Here is a 25107-nt window from a genome sequence, read left to right as displayed (position 1 = left end):
CAGATTTAATTTTGATTACCAAATGGAAACCTGTTATTTTTATTTAGAAGCGTAAGAGGAAAGATTAAGGAAGAGGATTCCTGCTTTAGAAGCCACAAATTGTTTTCTGTTCAGAATCCAGTGTTCACATGTGCTGAATATCTCCTAATAAAATTGAAAAAAAACCCTGCAAATTGGCAAGCAAATAAAATAAATTCAAGACATCCCATCATCCGCCCGAATTGCTGTAGTCTGCCAAGGCCAGACAAATCCATTGCCTGAGCTTCTTGAGCCTTCCAGCATTTAATGAGCAATTAACTTGTCATTTCAAATTTACCTAGTCACAGACTGGTATTCCTAATAGTGCAAATGCATTCCTTCCTGTCTGATATAGCATGCAGCCTAAGCGCTGGGCTTTGTCTGCAGTGGGAATGATTACCCCCAGCTGAATAAAGAGCAAACTAACACCTCGACAGAGCAAAGCTCTTTATACTGAGGATAAAATGAATAGTTCTCGATCAGCTCTGGTTTGTGAAACTGGGAATCACACCCTTACTCTGTATCATCAAAGAAGCCTGACTCACGTTCTCTGCAAGGAGGCAGTTTGCAGCCAGGCAAGCTCACTTCCACTACCCGAGCAGGTTCAAAATAAAGGACAGTTCAAGCAGTGAAACAGGGATCTGACCCTGCTGCCTGCTTGCACAAGTGAGCGATGGCTTGCAACAGATGCAGCATTTCAGCTGACAAAAAAGTACACAGCCTAACTGGTCTCAGCTTCTTGCTACCACTTCTGCCATAGAGTTCATCATCACTTTAGCTGATGTCAAAATTAGAACTCTGAGATAAGTACTATTACTGATTACTATTTTTTATTTTTTACTTTTTAGTACTTTATTGGGTGGAACTGTTACTATTTATTCCTTTTTTGAGTAAAATTATTGTTGTCCCAAATCCGGGTTCTTTACCTGGTGTGTGAAGAGCCACACACAGAGTCAAGCTATTTGTTTTATTCCCGTTCTCAAAAGAAAAGTATGAAAGGGGATAATTTGCAAAGCTCACACACCAGGTTTTAGCCAGGTGACATATCTGTGTCATTCAAACATACGAACATCCTACTTGTTTCATTAGTATACTCCTACTTAGCTCTTGGGTGAGTTCATGCTCATCTCAATTTAAAGGTACATTTTATACGTGCTATGCGTGCTCAGAGACTAACTTAAATGGGTAGGGGACTTTTTCTAGCTAGGAGGTGTGTTTTTCATGTGACAATGACATTATAATAAGATAGTTCAATCTCAGGGCACCAGCTGGGAACTTTGCTGACTCTTCCAAATGATGCTTATCCTCAAGGATGCGTGTCTGGGAGACCTGACTGGATTCTTTTATCCTTACTTATGCACCCAGTCCTCTTTTTTATGTAGCCATCAGTCACTCATCCTTTCTGAGACTGCCTTACCTTATAGTAAACATTGTCAGCCACACTTCGAATGATCAGTCATTACTGATTATTTTATTAAACACTATTAGTTCAGGATCCCCATGTACTACAAAGTTTTTACTAAACTCTTTATTTAGTGAGTACATGAACTTTCAAACTTACAGTTTATTTATATGTGTGATAAACACTCATAAATAAGAGTTTTCCATGGTTTTTTGACCATTCTGTATTGTGAACCTGCGGGTGGAACACACAGTTCTTGTGTGACAGCAGTTTCTCTAAAAGCTTTAACCAGTTTTCCTACCAACACTAAATGTGTTTTTTACTTGTTTGTTATATTCATTGGGAAGCTCCAAGATGTCAGAAATAACCCAGAGCTAGTATCCACACACATCAGAGGAATCAGCTTGATTTCGTTTGCTTTGGTATTGCAGAATTGTCAGAGCCAAGATGATAATTCACGCTTTTTATTAGGTTCATGGCCTGTTTGACTGTTTTCATGGAGCTGAGTGACTAGTGGCTGTGCTGTGGGAATCTCCTGCACCCACACTGCTCTCCCTGATCACTGTCACCCTCTTCAAGTGAATTTCTACCAGCAGACACAGCTCACTCATGCTATCCAGATAGGACTCATTAGGATAAATTGATGAGAGAAAACTACTGGCAGGAAGTGAGTGCAAAAATCCCTGGTGCTGAGCAGAAAGAAATCAGCAAAATCCCTGAGGAAAAGACTCAGTTCCAAGAAAACCTTTGCAGGCCAAATATGGATTACAAAAGCAACATAGCCTCTATCTCTCTCTGTCCCTTGCAGGGAAACCTTTCTTGAGCTAGAGAAGCAATATGAAGAGATGAAAGGTAGACATAAGCTGCTAAATGGAGAAACTTAGCAAGAAGAAATGTTAAATGAAGCAAGTTGGAAAGAAAGTGTGAGTGCCCCCCTGACTCATCTAAGGACTTATTTATCATTCAGAGACATTCTAGACAACTCTAACTCAATAATTTTGACTTTTTTCTTGGAACTAATGGCAGAAGTCAGTCTATTTCAATGACTCTAGCAAAGCTGACTTTCAAAAATGTACAGACACAACTGGTGAGTAACTGTCCCCCCAAGGCCACACACATACTTAACATTTATGTGTACAAATTGAGCAAGTTATCTCTGCAGTTATTAAATCACCAAGAGCCATTTGGTGTATGTGATCATGTCAATGGTTAGCTCTAAATGTTGTTTGTGCAGGAGTAACCTGGAAAAGAGACCATGAGTGCCTTTGAATTTAAAAAGAATCTAAGGCTCTCTGCAAGTGTCATTGTCATGCAATGATTTCATGAAGCGGTGCAGAGAGTGGGTTCAGAAACCTCATCTGGCTACCTTGCAACACAAATAAGTTGGTCTCAAAAGTTTCTGAGCTGTGTTTGTGTTCTGTCCACCTGCCTGCATGTATAATACATTTTTATTCTTTGTTCCTAGGAAGAAGAGCATAAATTACTTACCACATTACAGCTGTTGTACACTACAGGATATTATTTTTCTCTCATCTCACTTGTATTAGCTCTCCTTATACTTTCTTTATTAAGGTTAGTACAAATTTATATCTATTTTAGGAGTACAGATCCCAGTATGCACATTCTTGTTTTCATGTATTTGAAGGTATTGCTTAGCTTCCAATGTAAATAACTTATATTTTCCTAATAGGCATTTTATAAAATCAATTCCTAAGCAAAATCCATTCATGGCAACAATATGAATACAACAGCATTTTTTTTTTCATTTCTGCAAATTAAATTTGTTCCAGAGGATTCCTACATTATTTTTACTCCCACAGAAAACTTCACTGCACAAGAAACTACATCCATATGAATTTATTTGCATCTTTTATCTTGCGTGCCACAGCAGTTCTTATAAAAGATACTGTATACTACAATATCTACTCCAAAAGACCAAATGATGAAACTGGATGGATATTATACCTCGGTCCTGAGGTAATTTGTTCATTCATTGCTAATAGTAAATGTGTGGTGCTGGTGGCCATTACAGTTACAGTTTCAGAATTCTGCCATATGGCAGTAAGTTTTGAAGTGTTAGTTGAGCTTTGGCTGCTGGAATTTTGCTAATAAAACTTGGAGGAATCAAGAAAAACAATTCTGCTTTGATAAGTTGTAACTGATTGATTCTATATGAAGGCTTGTATTGAAGAAAGATATTAATCCATAGTTATATTTAGAAACATCCAATTAAGCAAAAGAACCTAAAACTGTAGTGTTTAGGAAGAAATCTACTCAAATATTTGAGATTTATATAACACTGTATTTCTTAACTCAGTATCTATAGCACAATGCAACGCACACATCTTACTTTTACAACAATGTTATCAAAAAGTGTATTATCAAAGAGTGTATTTTCTGTGAAAGAACACTAAGGGAGGAAAAACTAGTTTAAAGGCTTTTCTGTAGCAGGAAAATTTTTTTCTGTAGTAAGAAAATTTTTCTTAAACTTGTTTAATGGAATGCCAACATCTCTCATTTGCAGTCACTGTGGATAAATCATACTCATATGATGTTGTATGAGTATGGTTTGCCTGTGTCAACAAGCAATATTACCTGCAAGATGTTAATGGTTGCTATGATTTTAATAGCCCATCAGTAAAAATTCTGATATGCAGATCATGAAAAAGAACACACACTGCAGCCTACACTGTCACAGTCTTTTCTTATTTGTCACCTCTACTCACACTCTCTGACAATACAGAAGCCTTTAAATAGTTCTACTCCCTTCCAGCATCTCCCAAGCAGCAAGGAAAGTCTTGTGAGATAAGTGACCGAATCACAGTTGTATCACAACTATGTGATAGTTTTAAAATGGTTGCTAACATAATAACAGAAAAACAGTATTTGTCAGAGCTTTTATGTATTAACAGCAATTCCCCGTCTTTCGTTTCTACAGATTGTAATCATTTGCAGGACTGCCCAGTTTTTCATGCATTACTTTGTTGGGGCAAATTATTTTTGGCTATTAGTAGAAGGAATTTATCTGCATACATTACTGATAACTGTTGTACTCTCTGAAACACGACTGCTACAGACCTATGTTGTGATCGGGTGGGGTAAGTACATAGCAATTTCAAAATTCTTGATTCTGTGGTACTCTTTTGAGTCAGTGGTGGGTACTTTGTAATGGCGAAAGAAAAATCTGAACTCTTGTTTACTTGTTTTGAAGTCAGCAATTGTCAATAAAGGTGTATCAGCTGTAACACCTTTGTTGTGCTTCAGCTCGATCTTCAGACACAGGAAATGGGTGAATCGTTTCATAAGAAAACAGTAGCCCAGTGGACAGAACAAGCAGAAATTTGACTGTATTTGGCTGTATTTTTTGTTATCAGTGAAACTGTACTTCATGGTACTATCAGCAACTTAATTTTCTTCCTTTCTAGTATATAACTATGTAGCAAAGATATTTAAATATTAACAACTTTGTTTTATATGCTCACCTTCCTAGCTCACCTTAAACTTCTAGTGTGCCTTAAGTTACAGGATAATCTGAAACACTGCACGATGAAATTATATTTCAGGCATTTTTCATGGAATAAATACAATGTAAAGTTAGTTACAAATATTTGAACAATTTTGTGTAAATTATGTTGTGTAACCTGACATACGTGTTGCTTACTCAAACAGCATAATCCTGTATCTTGCCCAGACAAAGCAGAAAATTAGTGTTTCCCAATTCCCAAGCATCTAAAATCAACTTGTGGGTTTTAAAATTAAGATAAAAGATGTATCCTTAGATGATACGTAGGTTTGTTGCAAGAGTTACTGACTAAACTCCTGAGTTAAGGAGAAGGATAGGCTTGGTGGCCGTGAGAACTTCTGGTTGCAAAACTTCTATCACCAGACCATTTTACAAGCTGATTCACTATCACCAGGTCTATGCCTTTTGAACTGTACTGTTAAATGTAAAATCCTGTATCCAGGACTGTGGTACTAGAGTGTATAGGTCACTGTAAAAAAGGAACAGAGACTTTTAGAGTGATTTTATTGTAGCGGATGATTATGTAGCTGTAAATAAATTTTCCATGTTTGCTGTGCTGGACCGCTTGGCTAAAATTACCTATTGAGGATAAAGAGGTATGATTTCAAATAGGTGTGTAAACTCAAAGATAAATAGCTAAAGCAAATGGCATTAAAGCTTGAAATTATTATCTTTACAGTTGGCATACTACAATATTAACATGTTTAAAGGAAATTTTTATTATTGTTATCAAGGCAATGGCAAATTCCCTGTTGGTATGATAGTAGTTAATGTCATTCAACTTTAGTTCTCTAAAAGTTGTACCAGGCTCTCTCTGTAACAGTCACAGGGAATAAGGACTGTTCACTTTCCTTCACTTTGACATCTGCCTTATGTCTTGAATTTTGAAATAGTAATTGCATAGCATCTAAAAAATAGCCTGCTAGAGAAATTCCTAGAATTATGTGATTTTTCAGATAAAGCCGTTTTTGGTGCATTTCTAATATGAATATATTAATTTATTAACAAGGAATCATTGCTGTAGCAAAACTCCAATGCTTAAAACAAGAGCCAAAACAGGACTTCAGCATCAGTACCACACAGGGTACCTCACCTGAGCTTTAAACTTTTAAACACATGGCATAAAACCTTGTTGATGTATAGAAGATAATTTAGGGCAAAACTAACTGGTCTGAAAGACTAAAGATCCGTTAAAGAACCCAGAAACCTTAACTCTCTTTTATAGAAACGGCCTGCATTTACTGCTGACAAGGTTAAAAGATAGCTGTCTTCTGCCTGTCGCAGCATTTGAACCAGGTTTCTAGTACACCTAAGAGAGCATTGTATGTATTGTTCTGAACATGTCAATGTAGATTGCTCCATTTTGTGTATTGTATATTCTTGTTATCAGACACCAAATTACTTACATTTTTGGCAGTGGAACATTCAGTTCTGGCATTAGAACATTTAATTTTGGAGTATTAAGTTCATTACAAGCAAATACAAAACTCATAGTTAACACTGTGTGTATTTTTTTCCCTTCTGCTAACAAAAAGAATCTTATGCTTTTTTATTCTTGCTTTACATTTTTAAATCCAAAATAAGATTTCATTTAGCTTCCTGTAATAGAAGACTTCTAGTAGACTGTTCAGCTCCTAATACCTCTTGGTTCTTTAAAGACCAGATAAAAACTGTCTCCAAGAAGCTGAGAAACTCGCAGTGTTGTAGTCTAGACTCATCAGAAACTGAGGAGTTCTGAGTGTGGAAAGAGCTGAGACTACAGACCAAGGATTAGACAGCAGTGTTTTCAACGGGGACACAACTGTTCAGAAATGTCAGTCCATGAATACAAAGCAAGTGCTGTAACCATGGGAAGGTTTTGTATCTCATGTTTAAAACAAAAATGGTGATCCATTGTTTTAACCAAAATTATCTCATTTTATAGCATAACCTGACACTTTGGCATAAGATCAGAAACAAGATTCAGTAAAAATCATTGCTTTTAACTGAGGAAGCATGTACAATGGTGAAATACGTTTTATTGTGTACTTGGTAAAACAGGGTGGCTTTTTTCCATATCTGAAACTAAAGTTTCAGATCTTCAAGTGAAGCTGAACTGCATCAAGTTCACATAGTAAACAATTTGAAGGATATCAGTATTTAATACCTATGGCAAAGAGATAAGGATGACCTAAACAAAACAGTCGTCAATCATTTGGAACATGGTACCTCAAAGTCAGTAGTAGGTACTCAAACGTAGTTCTTTTAGGTTCCAAGGTAGATGTGAAATTTCACATATGAAATCATTATTCATCAAATCTACTCACAGATTTTAGCTAAGAAGGACATGTCCATATATGTCAGTATATTATAGCACAGGTTTGGTGACTAAATCTAGGTACACAATGCAACATATCTGTTGAGGATGTTTTGTCAGGACAAATACAAAACTAAAACTGGAATATTCAAATATTGTGTTTGCTACGTGAATAGAAATTTGCTGGTTAGGATTGTGTCAGAAAATTTGTCTTGTGACCATAAAGTCTAGTTTCTCAAGTTAATGAATTTTGATAAAAAAAGAAGATAAAATCGATTTTTTTTTTTTTTTTTTTTTTACTACACTTCCTGCACAGATAAAAATAAGTCCCAAGTATTTGGGGCCAGCTTCCTTATGTTTACTGGGAAATCAAGTAGTTAATATTAAAAATAAACAAACAAACACCCCCCCCCCCAAAAAACAATCAATCAAAATGCCCCCAAAGAAAAAAAAACCCCCCCCCCCCCCCAAAAAAAAAAACAAAAACCTTTCCTGATATCTACCTATGAAGTCAAGCTCTATGTGATTAAAACAGAATTCTTTTTTTTTTTCATCTCATACCATTTCTTGACCTCTATCAGTCCTCTGCTCCCCCAGTACAATTTGTGCTGTGTTCATTGAGTGTTCTGAGTGGTGTTTTCATATCAGACTTCCTGTGAGCTCTTAGAATCAAGTAGAGCTTAAATCTTTAGTTTAGTCTACTTGATGGAGGAGGGAGTTAATTTTAGCTAAAAAGGTTAAATTTAGGTAACTAATATCAAGCTTCTCACTATAACCAAAGGAAGAAGACAAATAGCTTTGAAGAGTGAAATATTTTGATGTTTAAGAGAAGTGAGATATTACATTAATTCTTTCATACATCTCTAGGTATAATCACATTGGTACTTGTCTTACTTCCTACAACATCTTTTTCTATGGCCTTACTTGTATTTATCCACTATACTGCTGTGAAGATTATTTTTCAGGCTTGTAATTTTGAACAGGTTATCCCGTTTTTGGCTTCCCTCCTTTTCCTCTTTTGCTTCTTCCTCATCAGACATTAACTACTTCGTTTTCACACTCACTCCCATACCTCCTCATCTTTTAAAAGTTTCTGGCAGTGCATAACACTACAGTTCATTGTCCACTGGTAAGCGTCCTTTTCACCATCCATGCCTTGATTTCTCTGTTGCCTTTCACATTACTCTTTAAAGATGCATTGTGCTATATTGTTATGACTGTATTAGTATACTGGCTGCTGACACACCAAGACCACTCTCTTTCACACTGCTTAGTGTTGTCTCATTGCTTCCTCACCCTTCCGACTACTCTAAATTCATTTGTTGCTTTGATTACCAGCTCATTAGAACAGGGGCTAATAATTTTATTCCTTGTTCGAACTGCTAGAGGACAAGTCTGTTAAAAAATTTGCTCACTACTGTAAAAGTATAAATAACAGTGATGATCTCCCTGTCAGTGCCCCTCTATTGCCCTCGCGCCTGTATCATGTTCACTGATTTCCTAAAGATTTTTTTATACTAATTAGTTTAGTTTCTTATTTGTATTATTAGAATTACTACTAAGACAGGACATTTGGCACCTCTCTTACAGAGACTTGTAGTGCTGCTGCTGAGCCAGCACGGGTCAATCTTCCTCAGCTGCTGTCCAGGAACTACACCTCATCCTCCTGGGTATCATCCTTTCCCAAGGGACAACCTCATATTCCCCTGAAAGTGTAGCTCCTATCCCAGGTGACCCGTGCCCTGGCTGTTCTTTCAGGCCACCAATGCCACCTGCTACCCAAAGTGAGACCCTATCTCCTTCCCCATTTTACTCAGAAGCCTGTTATTTATCTCTGAGAGTATTTTGCTTCTGTCCCTTGCCCTGATTTGCCACATTCCAGCTCTCTCCATGAGCTTCACTTCCGGAATCCTGAACAGATCTTGTTCGAGCCCCAGTGACAGACGGCTCCTTTCCTTTCTGCCACACCCACCACAAAATCTCCTGTGTGATATTGAGCCGACTCCAGCCGAACACCTGCCTTTCGTAGCTCACATGCCTTGTGCTTGTGTTTGAAGCTTGTGCCTGCATAGTTGTAGACCACTGGAGTAGTGTAGTAATCCCTTATTTCAGGCTGGTTTTTTTTTGCTCTGCAGTCTATGATATCCAGGAAGGGGGGCAACAATAGGGGAATGGGGACCATGGATTATCTTCAGGGTATTCAGGAAAGGTAAGCCAGAAAAACAAGACTTTGTCAGTTGTTTTAACTAACTAACTACATGTAGTTCCATGCCTCCACTGAAAACTCTTGAAGGCTCAACAAGTAAAAATCTTAACAGCTGGTGCCATAGGTAGTATGTGAGGCCTCAAGTGACAATTATTTTCAATTCTCAGGGTCAGGAATTTAGAAGGTTTGGACAGGTCAGCAGTGTATGTGTGTGTATATATATATATCTGTTTGAAAAGGCAAAACTCCGCCATACAATGAAATTTCATTTTGTATTTTCACTATGAATGGGGAAAACCAGGATTATGTTGATTTTTGTACAATTCTAAATAGAAGACTGAAAAGCATACGTCTTTGCATGGCACACTACTGTTACTTATCTGTGTTTTGTATGAACCATTCTGCAAGTGTGGCTGTAATTGACTCCTTTTCTTTTCAGTTGTTCCTATCCTGTTTGTGGGTCCTTGGGGAATAAGCAGATCAAAACTGGAGAACACAGGGTAGGTTGCTAAGTAGTGTGCCTTAGAATACTGGTTTTCTGTTTGCTTAATTTTTTTCTGGAAGCCCTTGACAATAACTGACACAAGTATTGTCTACTAGATTATATGAAGATTATATGGCACTAATACTTGTCTAGGTTTAGGACTTGCACATTAGAATACTTCTAAGAAGTCTCAGGTCTACTTATGCATAAATCAAGAAGTAGAATGAGCATTCATTTTTCCTGAAATAAAAGCTACTGCATCTGATGTTCATCGACTCATATGAAGCAAAATATCAGCACAAAATTCTCCATGGAGAGTATCTTGTTAGTTAAAAAAGGTGCTCTCCTTGGAGACCACCTACAATTTAATTAGTATTCAGTGCCATTTTGAATAAAAAAAATATTTGTAATTGAGGATAATGAGAAAAACTGATATTTACTAAAAGCTGATATTAAGAATATGTTCAGTACTCAGTGAATTGACCAGTAAGAGATAACCTTAATTTGCACTAGGAAGCATCAGTTTTCCAGTCTTCTGGTCTTCTGATCAATGATTTTCTTAGTAGCATCACATAAACTTTGGGACTTAGATAGGATTTCTTTCATCCCCCATCTTTATTTAAAGTTCCTAGAGAGTTTTGTTTGGACATCAATACAGTTATTAAGCCACATCAGGAACCAAATCACAAGTGCAGTCTCATAGAGTTAGATGTTCTATAGACTGTAAATGACAAGCAAACACCCTACAGAGTTTCAGGCTAATTAGCAAGAAGATGCATAGGACACATGCACAGGACAAATTAGGAGGTTAGAGCAGGAAAAAAGGAGACAGCTTCAGGGAAATTGTATGCATACCTTTCAGTAGGTTAGTAGGTTAAGGATCATTGGTCACAATTCATAGTTTATCTACTTCCAGTTTCAGATAGATTTGAGTAGGGTTCATTCTATTATGAAGGTTTGGTGCTATGTCCAGTTTTTGTCTGGCTCTAAAGTCTGAGTTTGCCAGTTAGTTCTGGCACCTGCGGTCTAGGGAAACCTCTCTCAACATCCTGGTGGAAAGATCTTCAGAATAAAAACTGATACAGTGGTTAGTCAAACTCTAATTTTATTCCATTTCTGCTGGATGTCACTTGAAAAAAGTTGAACTTTGTCAACTTCCTTTTGAAATACATTCATAAGTTTGTAACCTTTTTATTTTTTCTATAAAAATAATGCATTTATACTTTAAATTATTACTCAGGTGCTGGGGAACAAATGAACACATGGGAATCTGGTGGATCATCCGAGGACCAATGCTGTTTTCCATTGCAGTAAGAATTATTTTATCTGTTCGTAATACCAGTCATGTTTGATTGTGTTTCGTGACCTTTTCTGCAAGTATAATTCTATTCTTGGATTAGAAATAATGAGGCAGAAAAATCTACAAATTAATTTTCTTACTGTGGGTGGATGGACACAGTTTCCTTTCTGTCTGTGTACAAACAAAGATTTCACTGTCAGCATCTCAAAACACTGCTGTTTATCAGTGCAGTGAATTCTGCACAGCTCCTATGTCTGAGGTGGTGCCTTTGCTTCTCATAATTCTACTCTCTTTTTCTCTGTAAACAAGTCACTTAGGAGAGTGCTACAATGCAGTGAGCACCACAAAAGCTCCAAATTCTCTATAGAGGATGATCTTATTATAACAGGGATGCAGAGAGGTAGCAACAGAATCGGTGGTCATGGGAAAAAAGCATTTACCTAATGAAATAAAATTAAGTATAGCGTGACAAGACTGAGTTATGAGTTTTTTCTCTTAAACAAACAGAAAAAAATGTATACACCTGAAATGCAGTGATAAGGAAAAGATGGAGACAGCATGATCAAACCAACTCATGAGGACATGATCATGAGGACATGAACACAGAATTTTGATAGGTGTGACTACGGTGTATGTCCGGAACACCTTATATTCTCACGCAGTTAGCAAGGCATAAAAGGATTAGAAAGACTAAGTGATTTGGTTAGCTAGACAGACAGCAAATGTTGTAGAGAAAAGGCATAGCTTAATCATGCAAATTTGTATGGGGAATAAAAGGACTGCTCCAAGTGTAGTATGGAGGACTTGATGCATCCAGTGCATAAATTAGAAACGAGTGTATTGGCTTCTGTCACTCTGGAGAAAAGATACGGAAATTAAAATTTAGAGAAGAAAATCCTGGCTTGTATCAGAAATAGTGTGGCTGGGAAAGTGATTGTGCCTCTCTAGTCTGTACTGGTTGGGGCTTCACCTGGAGCACTCTGTTCAGTTTTGAGCCCCTCGGCACCAGAAGAACATTGAGGGACTGGACCATGTCCAAAGAAGAGCTATATGACTTAAAGGTGTGTAAACACTATTAACTACCTCATTTGGAGAGAGAGATACCAGCAGTCTGCCACTGCTGTTCTGTGCTCTCTGGTGCAGCTGTGCTAACAGCCTGCTTCTGTTCCAACCTGATTACAACTTCATTCCTACTATTAGTTGACATATTACGAGTGTTTAATATCAATTTTACATTTCTTTAATAGCTATGTGAATATCGTAATAACATTTATTGTAAGTAACCCACATGTATTTTCTTTCAAGGTTAACTTTGGCATCTTCTTAAAAATACTCAGAATGCTGATTTCCAAACTAAAAGCTCAGCAAATGAGCTTTCATGACTACAAATACAGGTATGTAATAATTAACAAAGAAGCCCTAGCGGTTCTCTTTTCTCACAACATCAGAAGGTTGCTAGTTTGCCCGTCCGGTTTATACATTTACCTGCCATCACCAACTGTAATAGATATTCAGAGTATAGACTCATAGAACCATTTTGGTTTGAAGAGACCTTCAAAATCATCAAGTTCAACTTAACCCAACACTGCCAGGTCTAACACGACTGAGTAGGGAGAGAGGGAATGGAAATTCAACTGTTAACTTCCTATTAAATGCTGGTATTAAATCCATAAGAAGATACATGGCTCCATTTTCCTTCAGTGTTCAAGGTCCTAAAGATGTCAGCTGTGTCCTCCAGATTGCTACAGGAAGATTGTTGTAAGGATAGTCACAGACAGCAGTGCCTGTATTTAACATCGCCTGATGTTCTGTGTTATAATCTCTTTCCTACTGCTTAGAATTTTGCTAAACTTCCAAAGATGCAAGCTATTCCTCACACTACAAATCTTCCTCAGGACTTATTTTCTCTTGATATCTCTTCTTTCTTCCATACAAACGTTCCAAATCTTGTTAAAGAAGATTCTCTCCTAAAAAAATTATTCTGGTTGCATTTTTTGAGAAGTAGATCACCGTTGACAGTACTGCAAAAACTTCCTAAGCAGTTACAGAGCTTTCAGCAGCGACAGGAAGGTCTAAGAACCGTTAACTGATCACTCATATTTATCTGTGTAAATGTTTTTCTGTAACCTAGCACCATAAGTTTGATGATAGTGGCCTTACTGTTCAATTTCTTGTCCCTAACTTTTCACCTTAAACCCAAAGTCAAGGTTCCCTCCTGTACAGAATTTTCTGCCAGGCTGCACTGACATTTGTATCGGGGAATTTTTGCTCAGAAGCATGAACTTGCTAATACCATTCCAGGGTCAGAATATTGAGGAATATTTCTGGAATAATTTCTTTGTAGCAGCATTTTTTATTTTTGCACCAAGGATGTTGAAAAAACACTATAATCAAACATTTTCTTTTTAAGACTGGCAAGATCTACACTTGTGCTGATTCCATTGTTGGGGATTCATGAATTTGTATTTACCTTCGTCACTGATGAGCAGGTGGAAGGACTTTCAAGACATATAAGACTATTCATTCAACTCACAATGAGCTCATTTCATGTAAGTACACTTTTACAAGCACTGTTTTTAGGGGCCATAAAATGTATAAAAGTTGCTCACCTATAAATACCACAGATATACAGTATCTTCATCTAATATTATGCTCCAACCTATAATCATAGGACTACAGAATTTTTTTGCTGGGAAAAGACCTTTCAGACCACCAAGTCCAACCATTAACCCAACACTGCCAGGTTACCACTAAATCATGTCCCTCAGCACCACATCTACACATCTTTTAAATCTTTCCAGGGATGGGGACTCCACCACTGCCCTGGGCAGCCTGGCACAGACCTTGACAACCCAGTCAGGGAAAGTGTTTTTCCTAAATGGCCAATCTTCTAAACCACCCTGGCACAACTTGAAGACATTTCCTCTTGCCCTATTGTTTGTCACAGAGGAGAAGAGACTGACACCCACCTCCTTTCAGGTAGTTGTGGAGAGCAGTAAGGGTCTCCCCTGAGCCTCCTTTTTTCCAGGCTAAACCACCTCAATTCTCTCAGCTGCTTCTCAGAAGACTTGGGCTTTAGGCCCTTCTCCAGCTTCATTGCCCTTCTCTGGATCCATTCCAGCCCCTCAAGGTCATTCTTGGAGTGAGGGGCCCAAAACTGAACACAGGATTCAAGGTGTTTCCTCTTCAGTGCTGAGTACACAGGGACAATCAATTCCCTAGTCCTGCTGGCCACGCTATTTCTAATGCAATCGAGGTTGCTGCTGACCTTCTTGGCCACCTGGGTACATGCTGGGTCATAGGCAGCTGGCTGTCAGCCAACACCCCCAGGCCCTTTTCTGCCAAGCAGCTTTCCAGCCACTCTTCCCCAAGCCTGCAGTATGTAGTAGGGGGTTGTGACTCAATGGCAGGACCTGGTGCTTGGCCTCATTGAATAACATGCCACCGGCCCTTGGACTATTGATCCAGCCTGTCCAGATCCCTCTGTAGAGCCTCCTACCTTCAAGCAATACCTGCAAACTTCCAGAGGCTGCACTCAATGCCCTCAACCAGATCACTGATATAGATATTGAAGAGAACAGGCGCCAGTACTGAGACTTGGGAAACACCACATGTGACCAGCGACCAGCTGGGTTTATTTCCATTCACCACCACTCTTTGGGCCCAGTCATCCAGCCAATTTTTTTATCCAGCAAAGGACATGCTTGTCTAAGCCACTAACAGCCAAATTCTACAGGCGGGTGCTGCTGGAAACAGTTTCTAAAGCTGTACTGAAGTCCAGGTAGACAACACGCACAGCCGTTCACTGATCAGCTAAGTACATCATGTTAGTCAAGCAGAACCTGCCTTTTGTAACCCCATGCTGTCTGGGACTGCTTGCCTGGTTATCCTGTACAGCCCCTGTGATGGCACTCAGTATGATCTGCTCCATCACCTTCCCTGGCACTGAGGTCAAACTGATCTCACAACTGACTATTATTCCCCAGATCCTTCCTTCTGGATATGGGCATCTGTTCTGCCAATGACCAGGCCCAACAAAAATGATAGCACCAGCAGGAAGATGAACCAATATACAGATTGTATTGTAGACAAGAAGGACATTCCATGAATGATCGCTGGGGGTACAAACAGATCGATCAGCTGGTACATAATTGCCACCACCCCCAACAATCCCACAAACGACACGATTCGGCCCACAACAGGTGGTACAAACGGCGACCCGAGGTTTCCCATAGTTGGCATGGGAAACAGCCAGACCAGCCAGTTAAATACATAAGAGAAAGGTGCCCACATGGCGACTCTCACCCGATCAGCCCACATTCACAAAGGTCTAAACAGACTGGGGCCCAGCTCCAGGGAGAGTCAGGAGGTCTGCCCTGAACCAGGAAGCTCTGGGGAGTGCACTCCACAGACAGACACTTCTGACTCTCTGCAAGTGGTCCCAGCTTTTATCCCCAAGCAGACACCTGACCTTTGTTCACTCAGTGCGGGACCCCTGGGGCTCATTTCCCTTATGGCTCTCCCTGCAGGGCCGGCCGCACCCTGGGGGGAAGTTATAAGGCAAACTCACCACCTCTTTATGAAGGGCTGTGGGAATCACCCATATGTCAACCTTAATTCGGGGCTCGGGGTTCAAACCCCAGCATTTCAGCATCACATTTGTTAACCTCGATAATATCTCTAAATATACTACTACAATGACAAGATAAAAAATTGAGAAGCTGCATACTCAAAATACATTAGTCAAAAGACCAAAAAATGAGTCTGACACCTTCAGAAACAGTATGTCTTGTGTTCTCTGATAATAGGTGACAGTCTGTTACAGCCCCGTGTTTGAAAACAGGATTAAAGTGCTCTATTTGAAATATGTATTTCACATAAGTTAATTCCTAAGAATTACTGGATGGCTCTTTCAAACAAGATTTTCAGGTAATCTATTGATGGTGCAGTCACACTGAGGACAGAGTTGGTTCTAGACTCATCTTTTCCATGCATATTACAGTTCCAGCATACTGCAAACACAACACAAATGACCTTGTTTTTGTGTCACTGTATAAACAAAAAGACATCAAGGTTCTGTATGAGAAGATAAAAGGATCAGCTTTGCTTTAGCTTGTGTAATTGCGGCAGCCAGCTCATGACGGATGCAGCAGGCCTGTGGGGCAGTCCTCACTATTTAGGACTTTTTCCAAAAGGAGCTGAATGTAGACTACATGGCATTTGGAGCAGCTGAAAGGAGATACAGACTTGAATACTGTGAGAACAATGAGCAGAGTTAAAAACATTTGCTGGGTGGAGAAGTATGTGAATAAGCAGGAACTGTCTTCTTATGTGTGGTTCCAGCCTGGAGGACACACTCTAGGTACATCTACCAGACTAATGCCCTCAAGCAAGAGAATTGAAGGAATCTTCAATTCATCTTGTACAAGAACTTTGTCGGGGTCATGACTCACCTGAGCTGTGTGCTGTTCAGCAGTTGTAACAGAAATGCTTCCATGCAAGCCTAGACAAAAACTGAAAAGACTTTTTTTATGCCAAAACAGCACCTATATACTTCAGGCACCAAGAAACTTCAGCTTCCATAGTTCATGTAGAGGCATCAAATATGTCATCTGCGATGCCCTTTTGAGGCCCTCAGTTTGGGACTTCTTTCTCGTTCATGGGTTTAAGTATAAAGTCAACAAAACTCTTAGTGCATCAGGAGTGAAACATAAAAACTCACCATGAATTCAGTGGACAGGAACCAGTAAATAAGTACATTTTTTTCAGACTAGACAGCTGATTAGTGCACACCTCTGGGAAAGAGAAAACACAGGCCCAAGCTAGGATATGGTTTAACCATTTCTAGGGAAGTGCCCAATAAGGCCTGCACAGCACCATTTCCTCCTGCCCAAACAAAGCTGTGTAAGCCAGCAACCAGAGATGCAAAATGAATGGAGAGGAAAGAGGATGAAAGAGAGTCTGAATCTGTGACTTACTGATTAGAGCAGCTGGCTGGGAAAGGGACACTGAGGCCTTGGCACCCACCTCTGAGTGTTGACACCATTTTCATTAAATAGCTATAGACTTAAACCGTTAAGAGAAAATGGAAGTTATCACAGGAGCAAGGAGTAGACCATCTCAGCACTTGCCTTGGTCGTCCTTTACTTTCACTCATGGCCTCATGAGATGTGGTAATAGTTGATACTAACCTCTCTTGAATCAAGCAAAGGTTCAGATGTGCCTCCACTCAGAGAGGCTGGTAAGGAGGGTGACTACTCTAGGTCATGGTTGTGGTGAGGCACTAGGTATTTCTCATGCTTGTAGGTTATTGATCAAAATCTGGAACATATTACTTATCTCCTTTGAAGAAAAGTACATTGACCCACTGACTATATACAGTTGTCTAAGCCCATGCAAGAAATAAGTGAAGCCATTGTGTTTTCTACTTTGGCATTTTATTCTTGGTTGCTTCGCTTCCCAGCTTCCAGTTACTGAGCTAGTGTGAGTCCCAGAGTAGATGCCAAGTGCCCCATAATCCACTGCATTCAGTATATACAGGAGATTAATATTTAACTTGACACTTGAGATGGAAAAGAAGCTTCTCACCCTAAAGTCAGCAGTGTTGTAGAGATGTCTGTGCACTTGGTTTCCCGTCAGTCACCTGGCCTTGGTAGTGTGTGAGTAGGCATAAACTTGATGTAGCAAATGAATGAGCATAGCTCTGGCAGCTCAGCGCCCCGATATCTTGGCTATTAGCATGAAGGTGTGAAGGAGTCATGCTCCATTACAATGATCAAGCCTAAACAGTCCCAATTTCACAGCAAGCTGATACTCAAACTAAACAATGGTTCTCATATAGCTACTTACACACGAGTATACATGTGTTTCACCAGAAATATTTCCTCTCCAATTTGCAAAGGCTGAGAACTGGACACTAGTCATTCTGAACTCCCAAAGCACTGCTGTCTGTTTCAGCCTGGGTTCTGCAGAGCTGCTGAGTAATGACTTTTTCAGGTAGTACTCCCTTTAAACTACCTGCTTAGCAAACTTGTCCTTTACCCTTATATTCCTGTCTTGACCTTCTTGGTGAGACAGGACAGCAGTTCCTAGCACTCTTCTCTTTAATTAAATACCCAGCAATATCTCTGGTTAGAAGACCTTACTACTCATTAACTCACTGCTTTGACATACATCTGCTCTCTTTCACAGTCAGAGGCATGAAGTCATCAAAGCATTATGGCACTTTTCCCACAAATTAGGGTGATCCTTGTATTTAATCACCGGTGTATTTAATGCACCAGTGCTCTGGAGTATGCATGCATCAGTGCTTTGACACTGTTATTAAGGCTCTAATTAAAAATTTCCACTACGGCTTGAGGGGAAAAATATCCAGGCAGGCAGAAGGAACTTCATGCAGAGCCACTGTGCAGAGGGGCCCTGCTGACATGGTGTTGAAGAGTATGTTCCTCAGTTAGATGTGTCCTTATTTGGCAAGGCTGCTGTGCCTAGATGCTATTTTAAGAAACAGAGAATCATTTTAAGTGAAAATTTTATTTATGGGCTTGTACAAAGAAATCTGATATAGAAGATCGCTTACTCATCCCTGATAGAAAAGACAAACTTCATTCCTTTTAGAGGACTATACACATCCTCAGCTACATTGTTTGCTTTACAAGCAAAATGTTTGGGGTTTTTTTCTCAAAATACCCAAATATCTCAGACAATGTTTATTACAGATTCTTTTTTTTTTTTTTTAGCTACAACATTATTTGTGAAGGGATTAGCAAAAAGCATATAAACTGTACCCAATTACATTTGTTTAGGCTGTAAATCTTCTCAGTAGTTTTAAAAAGCAGTTAAACTGTTTTGTTAAAGACAAACAATTATCTCTGGGAGCTCATCTGGAGGTTTTAACTCAAACATTTTCAAGAAGCACAAAATTAAATTCTAAATACAAATTCTGCTGTAAATACGATGCTCTTTTGCTTGAGAAAGTGGAGCAATCTAAACATCTTGGCTCACTGGTGCTTGTGAGCTGTTAGCCACAGGAAAAAAATACTGCTTTCCGGTGAAAAAAATCCTATTATTTAATGAGTAATTTATCATTTAGCCACTGTCAATAGAACTGAAGAGCAATTATGAAGCTTGCACATGCATCTATCCTTTCCGATTTGTTATTATGCTAATGAACTTTTCTTCTAAATGTCTAATTATTCTTTTTCCTTCGCACTGATAATTTTAAAAATATATGCCTCAGAAGACATGACATAAGGGAAGGATTTCTAAGTATGAAGTTCCATATATTAAAAAAAAATATTATGAGGAAGTATTAAAGAGAATAAGATATAAAATTAACATCAAAGATGAATAATGAACTGTATTTTCTACCTTCTGGTATGATTTTATAGTGCTTCTGCCTGTCGCTGCATGTTTTGATCCTGCAGCAGCACTGAAATAAATTTATACAAGGATTTATAAACTTAGATTCAACACAGAGGTGCCATTAGTGTTAAAAAAGTTTTCTCCTGATCTGTTGAGATACCACATTTCTGGAGGTGGGTATCATCAGGCTTAGCAGTCACAGGACTTGAACAGCGTCATGTAATTTAGATCGTATTTCTGATTGTGGTGCCTGAGGTCGAATTTAGAGCTCATGCTCAGAACACACACACACACAAAATACCCAGTATAAATATTTTCATGGACTTTATACCAAAAAAAAAGACTACTGTCTTCAGGTGTAGAAGCAGTTCTGCATGAAAAGCTGCTTTTTCAGCTACTGTATTTGTAATTATCCATCAAGTTCCAGGTGGAGAGAGGTTCTTTCTCCATCGTTTCTGAGTCTTTTGTAACTAGTATTCTAAAATTTATCCCCATAGTAAAAGATCACCTGTTATAAACACTAAAGCCCTGTTGTGTCATCTCTAAATGAAAACTTCAGGTGTTTCCTGTACTCTCTAACTTTTTCCTCTTACTGTCTTTCTTTTACAGGGCTTTTTTGTAGCAGTTTTATATTGCTTCGCTAATGGGGAGGTAAGAGACAACACTATGAGAAGTTTTTAGTTGATTAATGAAGCATATTAATGACACTGAGAAGGATGAACACACTGCCTAGCTCTGCTTATCCAAGAGCATGTGTGCATACTTTTGAACTGGTAGAACTGTTTTGTACAAAGAGAACACTCAGACCTCACAGAGGTTTGAGGTTCAAATGCAAAGTATTTCCACTGAGGTCTGAGTGGCTGTAGCACTGTGGAGATATGGATATCCTTGAAGAGTCTGAAATGCCAGTAGAGGCTTATGGTCAGCTGCCTGAATGCACAAACCCCCCCTTAGCAGCTGCATTCCATGATTTCCAGTCTGGCCAGGCTAAACCGTCTCTTAGTCTACCCCTCAAGTCCAGGTGAAGAAACCACATTTGGGGTACTTTAATATCTTAGACAGCAAGATGTTCTAAAAATAATTTCATACATGCACTGGTCAGGATATCCCTAAACTTGATGTGAGGGGATTCCTTGTCTTTGGGCTTGTCACCTGCTAAGCCTTAATGGACAGCTGGGGGTTCAATTTGCTCAGGATTTAGGCAAAACAGTGATGGCTCTTATGCAGGGAGACGACAGCAGAGAAATCTAACCTCCTGTCCAATGTAGGGTGAAGATTGAATTCAGACCAAGTTCCTCAGGGTTTTATTCATCTGAGCTTCAACTCCCCCACCCAGCGCAGAGGTTCCACCACCTCTACGGTATTCTGATCTATGGCTTCACTATACTCAGGAGGAAACATCTTTTCCATATATTCCAACTTCCCCTAGTTATTTAAATTTATTCTCACTGTCTCCTGTGTCCCTACTGAACACCTCTGTAGAGTGCCAGGGTCCATCTTGTCCATGATCTCTTCATAGGCAGTATGAAGATCACAGCCTTCAGTGTGAAAAAGACCCATTCACTCAGCCTGTCCTCATAGGGCAAGTGCACCAGCCCCCATCTGCTGATAAGTTCAAGCTTACCAAGACAGTTCTGGTATTGGGGGTGCAAGTTGGATACAGCTTTCAGTGGTCTAACAGTTACCGAGTAACGGAGAACCACTTCTCTCAATCTAGTCCTGGCAGTCAGGTGAGGTCCTTAGTGACTGGAAGAAAGGAAACATTGCTCCTCTTTTTAAAAAGGGTAGAGAGGAAGACCCTGGGAACTACTGACCCATCAGCCTCACCTCTGTGCCTGGGAAGATCATGGAACAGATCCTCCTTTCTAAGTTGGAGAGATATTGGTTCAATGGATGGACTGTTCAGTGGATAAGAAACTGGCTGGACAGCTGCACCCAGAGAGTAGTGGTCAATGGCTCAATGTCTGGCTGGGCAAAAGTGACAAAGTGGTGTCCCTCAAGGGCCTGTACTGGGACCAGTGTTGTTTAACATCTTCATCAATGACAGAGACAGTGGCATCGAGTGCACCCTCAGCAAGTTTGCTGATGATACTAAGCTGGGAGGTGCAGTTGATATGCCAGAAGAATGGGAGGCCATCCATGAGGCCCTCGACAGGCTGGAGATGTGGGCTCAGGGGAACCTCATGAAACCAAGTGCATAGTGCTGCACCTGGGGAGGGGCAACCAGCATTATCAATATAGGCTGGAAGAGGACATGCTAGAGAGCAGTCCATTGGAAAAAGACTTGGGGGTACTAGTAAATGAGAAGCTGGACATGAGCCACCAGTGTGCCATGGCAGCCCAGGAGGCCAGTTGAATCCTGGGCTGCACCAAAAGCAGCGTGGGCAGCAGATGGAGAGAGGTGATCCTGCCCCTCTGCTCTGCCCTGGTGAGACATCACCTGGAGTCCTGTGTCCAGCTGTGGAGCCCCCAGCACAAGAAGGACGTGGAGCTGTTGGAGCATGTTCAGCAGAGAGCCACAAAAATTATTAGAGGGCTGGAGCAGCTCTGCTGTGAGGACAGGCTGAGGGAGCTTGGGTTGTTCAGCCTGGAGAAGAGGAGGCTCTGGAGAGACCTTATAGCGACCTTCCAGTACCTGAAAGGAGATCACAAGAGAGCAGGGGAGGGTCTATTCACAAGGCTTTGTAGTGACAGGATGAGGGCTTTAAGCTAGAAAAGGGTAGATTTAGGTTAGATGTTAGCAAAAAGTTTTTCAATATGAGGGTGATAGATCCCTGGAATAGGTTGCCCAGAGGAGTGGTGGAGGCCCCATCCCTGGAGACATTCACAGTCAGGATTGATGAGGCTCTGAACAGCTTGATCTAGTTGATTATAGGGGGTGGGACTAGATGATCTTTGGAGGTCCCTTCCAACCCAAACATTCTATGATTCTATGATCTAGGCTTTACTGCTGCTCATAAAACCCATTACCTTCATCACTGCCACAGCTACATGCTGCCTTTGCCTTATCACACTGACTAGCTACCAGCTACCTCAGAAAATGATTCTGTGTAGGCTGTGGAATGATTCTCACTTAATTTTGAATGTTTTCTATGTTCAATCACACTGTCTGTACATCCCTTATATCTGGTCTGGGTGCAGACTTGCAGTAATTGCAATACCCAGATGTGTATCCAATATCAGTAGCACTTAGGAACCTGGCCCAGCCAGCTGGCATGGCACACACCACACTGACATAGGTACTTGTTTTTGGACACCTGCTTAAAGGCACCAGTGAAACAAATGAGATGGGCTTTATACAAAAGATATATCATAGTTTCCTATACATAGGTAGGACACTGAGCAAGGGCATGTCCTGCTCAATCCCCACTGGCCTAGAACCTGCTCTCCATCTGCAGCACTGGCTTGGCTGCTGCAGGCAGCAGGACACTCAGTGCTCAGGATTTAAGGCAGACTGCCAGATAAAAAGCTTTAACAAAACAAACCAGATATCCAAGCATAACACTCTGGCAAAACTGTATGATGTTCATTTCCACAGTCCTTGGGCTCTCCTTCTCCTCAATTCATGAGGCTGTAAACATGCAAGTCACTTGAGCTCCCTGTCTCTCACATACACTCACACACACACGCCCTGGGTTCACAGTGTGTTGGAGATTCAGGAGGTAGGAAAACTTTGCTAAGTTAGAGTGAGGAGGGTGGACTCTTAAGACTGACTTAGCAAGTAAGTCTGTTTCCACCCTACAAGGACCTCACCAGGTGCAAGGTGCACCTCAAAGTGGCAGGGAGCACATCACTTCCACAATCCCTCTCATTTTACAACTGTCATTTGGGATAGTGGGCTGCAGGGTGGTCATAAGACATCACTATGGACAGACTCTTCTTTTCCCCCCAGGTGAAAGCAGAGCTCCAGAAACAGTGGTCCCGCTTCCTGCTGGCAGATCCCTTTGGCTGTAAAACCTGCTTTCTTGGGGAAAACATAAAATACCTCAGGAGGTGTTCACAGAAACAAAAAAAACACCACCTCGTCAGCAAACACCACTTGTGCCTGGAGTCAAATGAGCCCTGGGGCATGCAGCTACAGGAGACAGTGAAGCAGAGGACAGACCTCAGCCCAGAGCCAGACTGTGCTCTCCCCCGGGCAAGCATGTCAGACAGCAGTGAAGGAGAAGTTACTACTGGAGAAACAACCGAGGAAGTCTTCGAAGAAAGTGAGATTTAGAAAGCTGTCCACTATGACAGCACTTTTCAACAGCCACAATATATCTCACCTCCAGACTATACAGATCTCTAGGATGTACAATGCAAGGAGCAAGTAGTTAGTACCCCAACTTTCCCAGTTTTCTTAATCTGAGAAATGTGTTGGTCTGGACATTGTTAACCTGTGTGGCCAGGGTAGAAGAAGTTTGCAGGATCAAAAAAATGCCTTGAGTTTTGGAAGTCAGCCGGGAAGGCAACTGATGCTGAAAGAAATGTACACAGGCAGGTGGGATGTACTGGGAATGAGCAGGCTCTGGGCACATACATTGTGTCCCAGCAGATTCATCTATGCTTCACTGCCATTCTGCCCACATAATAGAGAAGGTGTTTGGTTTTCTCTTTCATAGCTGTGTTTCATAAATAGAGGTGTGCATAGATGTGTAAAAGACTCTTTTCTCTTCAGATTAAATCATCCCTCATTTCAAAAAAAGTTTCAGGCCAAACCAGACACATTTTGTTTAAGGAGAATGAAAGGATTTATATGTATTAAAAAAAAAAAAAAAAAAAAAAGGCAAGCAAGCTGAGGAAGAAACAAGCTTTTGCTTGCATTTTTGACCATCTTCACTTAAAGTTCAGTGCTGGAAATGTCATTATGAAGTGAAAGACTAAAACTTTTTTTAAAGTGCCCAAATGAAATGTTTTGACATAATATTTCTTTGCTAATTTTTGTTTTCACTATTTTTTTTTGACACAAGCCATACATTTTGATGCATCTGCAGGTTTACCTTACCTGTGGCCTAAATGACAAAATAGATCAGGGCTAAGTGCTTCTTCCACCTTCCTCCCAGGGGATCCAAAATGGATAATAACACTGGATTGTGACAGCACTAAAAGAATATTGTTAAATCTTTCTTCTAGCATTTAACAGAAACAGTGATGAAATTTTAATTGTCACATACAGCTCTTCCAGAGACCTATGAAATTCAGTCAAGTCTGTTGATATATGAGCCAGTTTCCAAATTTGCAAACACAAGCCAATTGGCATACTGAAAGGAAAAAAGAAAAAAGCAGAAAGAGTAGTGAGCAATATTTATCCATAGTATAAATGTATACCCCAGGCACACACGTGTAACCATCTAGCCTGCAGCTAGGTACATAGCATTTGTTACAGATTTTTCTTGTACTTTTTACTGGCATGCACTCTATTTTAACTTAAATGTCTGCAAGTGTAATGAAACCTGTCCAGGGCAGTTGGTTCTAGGTGGCCCTGTTTGAGAGGGGGTTGGACCAGGTGACCTCCGGAGGTCCCTTCCAACT

At 40.1% G+C, this 25107-nt stretch overlaps 1 protein-coding gene across 1 annotated transcript in view; it reads left to right on the top strand.

The window, feature by feature from the left end:
• The window catches only part of GLP2R (glucagon-like peptide 2 receptor), a gene marked incomplete at its 5' end in the record, with an annotated part of 31480 nt that extends 7668 nt beyond the window's left edge, over nucleotides 1-23812 (top strand). The window contains 9 exons of the mRNA XM_008947741.1: nucleotides 2886-2992; nucleotides 3241-3397; nucleotides 4359-4518; nucleotides 9885-9945; nucleotides 11170-11239; nucleotides 12535-12623; nucleotides 13640-13778; nucleotides 20203-20244; nucleotides 23486-23812. Coding sequence (XP_008945989.1) covers nucleotides 2886-2992; nucleotides 3241-3397; nucleotides 4359-4518; nucleotides 9885-9945; nucleotides 11170-11239; nucleotides 12535-12623; nucleotides 13640-13778; nucleotides 20203-20244; nucleotides 23486-23812 — 1152 coding nt within the window. The remainder of the gene's footprint in view (nucleotides 1-2885; nucleotides 2993-3240; nucleotides 3398-4358; nucleotides 4519-9884; nucleotides 9946-11169; nucleotides 11240-12534; nucleotides 12624-13639; nucleotides 13779-20202; nucleotides 20245-23485) is intronic.
• Between the last annotated feature and the right edge of the window lie 1295 nt (nucleotides 23813-25107).

The sequence above is a fragment of the Merops nubicus genome, unplaced genomic scaffold (assembly GCF_000691845.1).
Source record: "Merops nubicus isolate BGI_N331 unplaced genomic scaffold, ASM69184v1 scaffold14489, whole genome shotgun sequence".
NCBI classification, from domain to species: Eukaryota; Metazoa; Chordata; class Aves; order Coraciiformes; family Meropidae; genus Merops; species Merops nubicus.
Note: the sequence above shows the minus strand (reverse complement) of the source record. Positions and strands in the feature narration are given on the sequence as shown.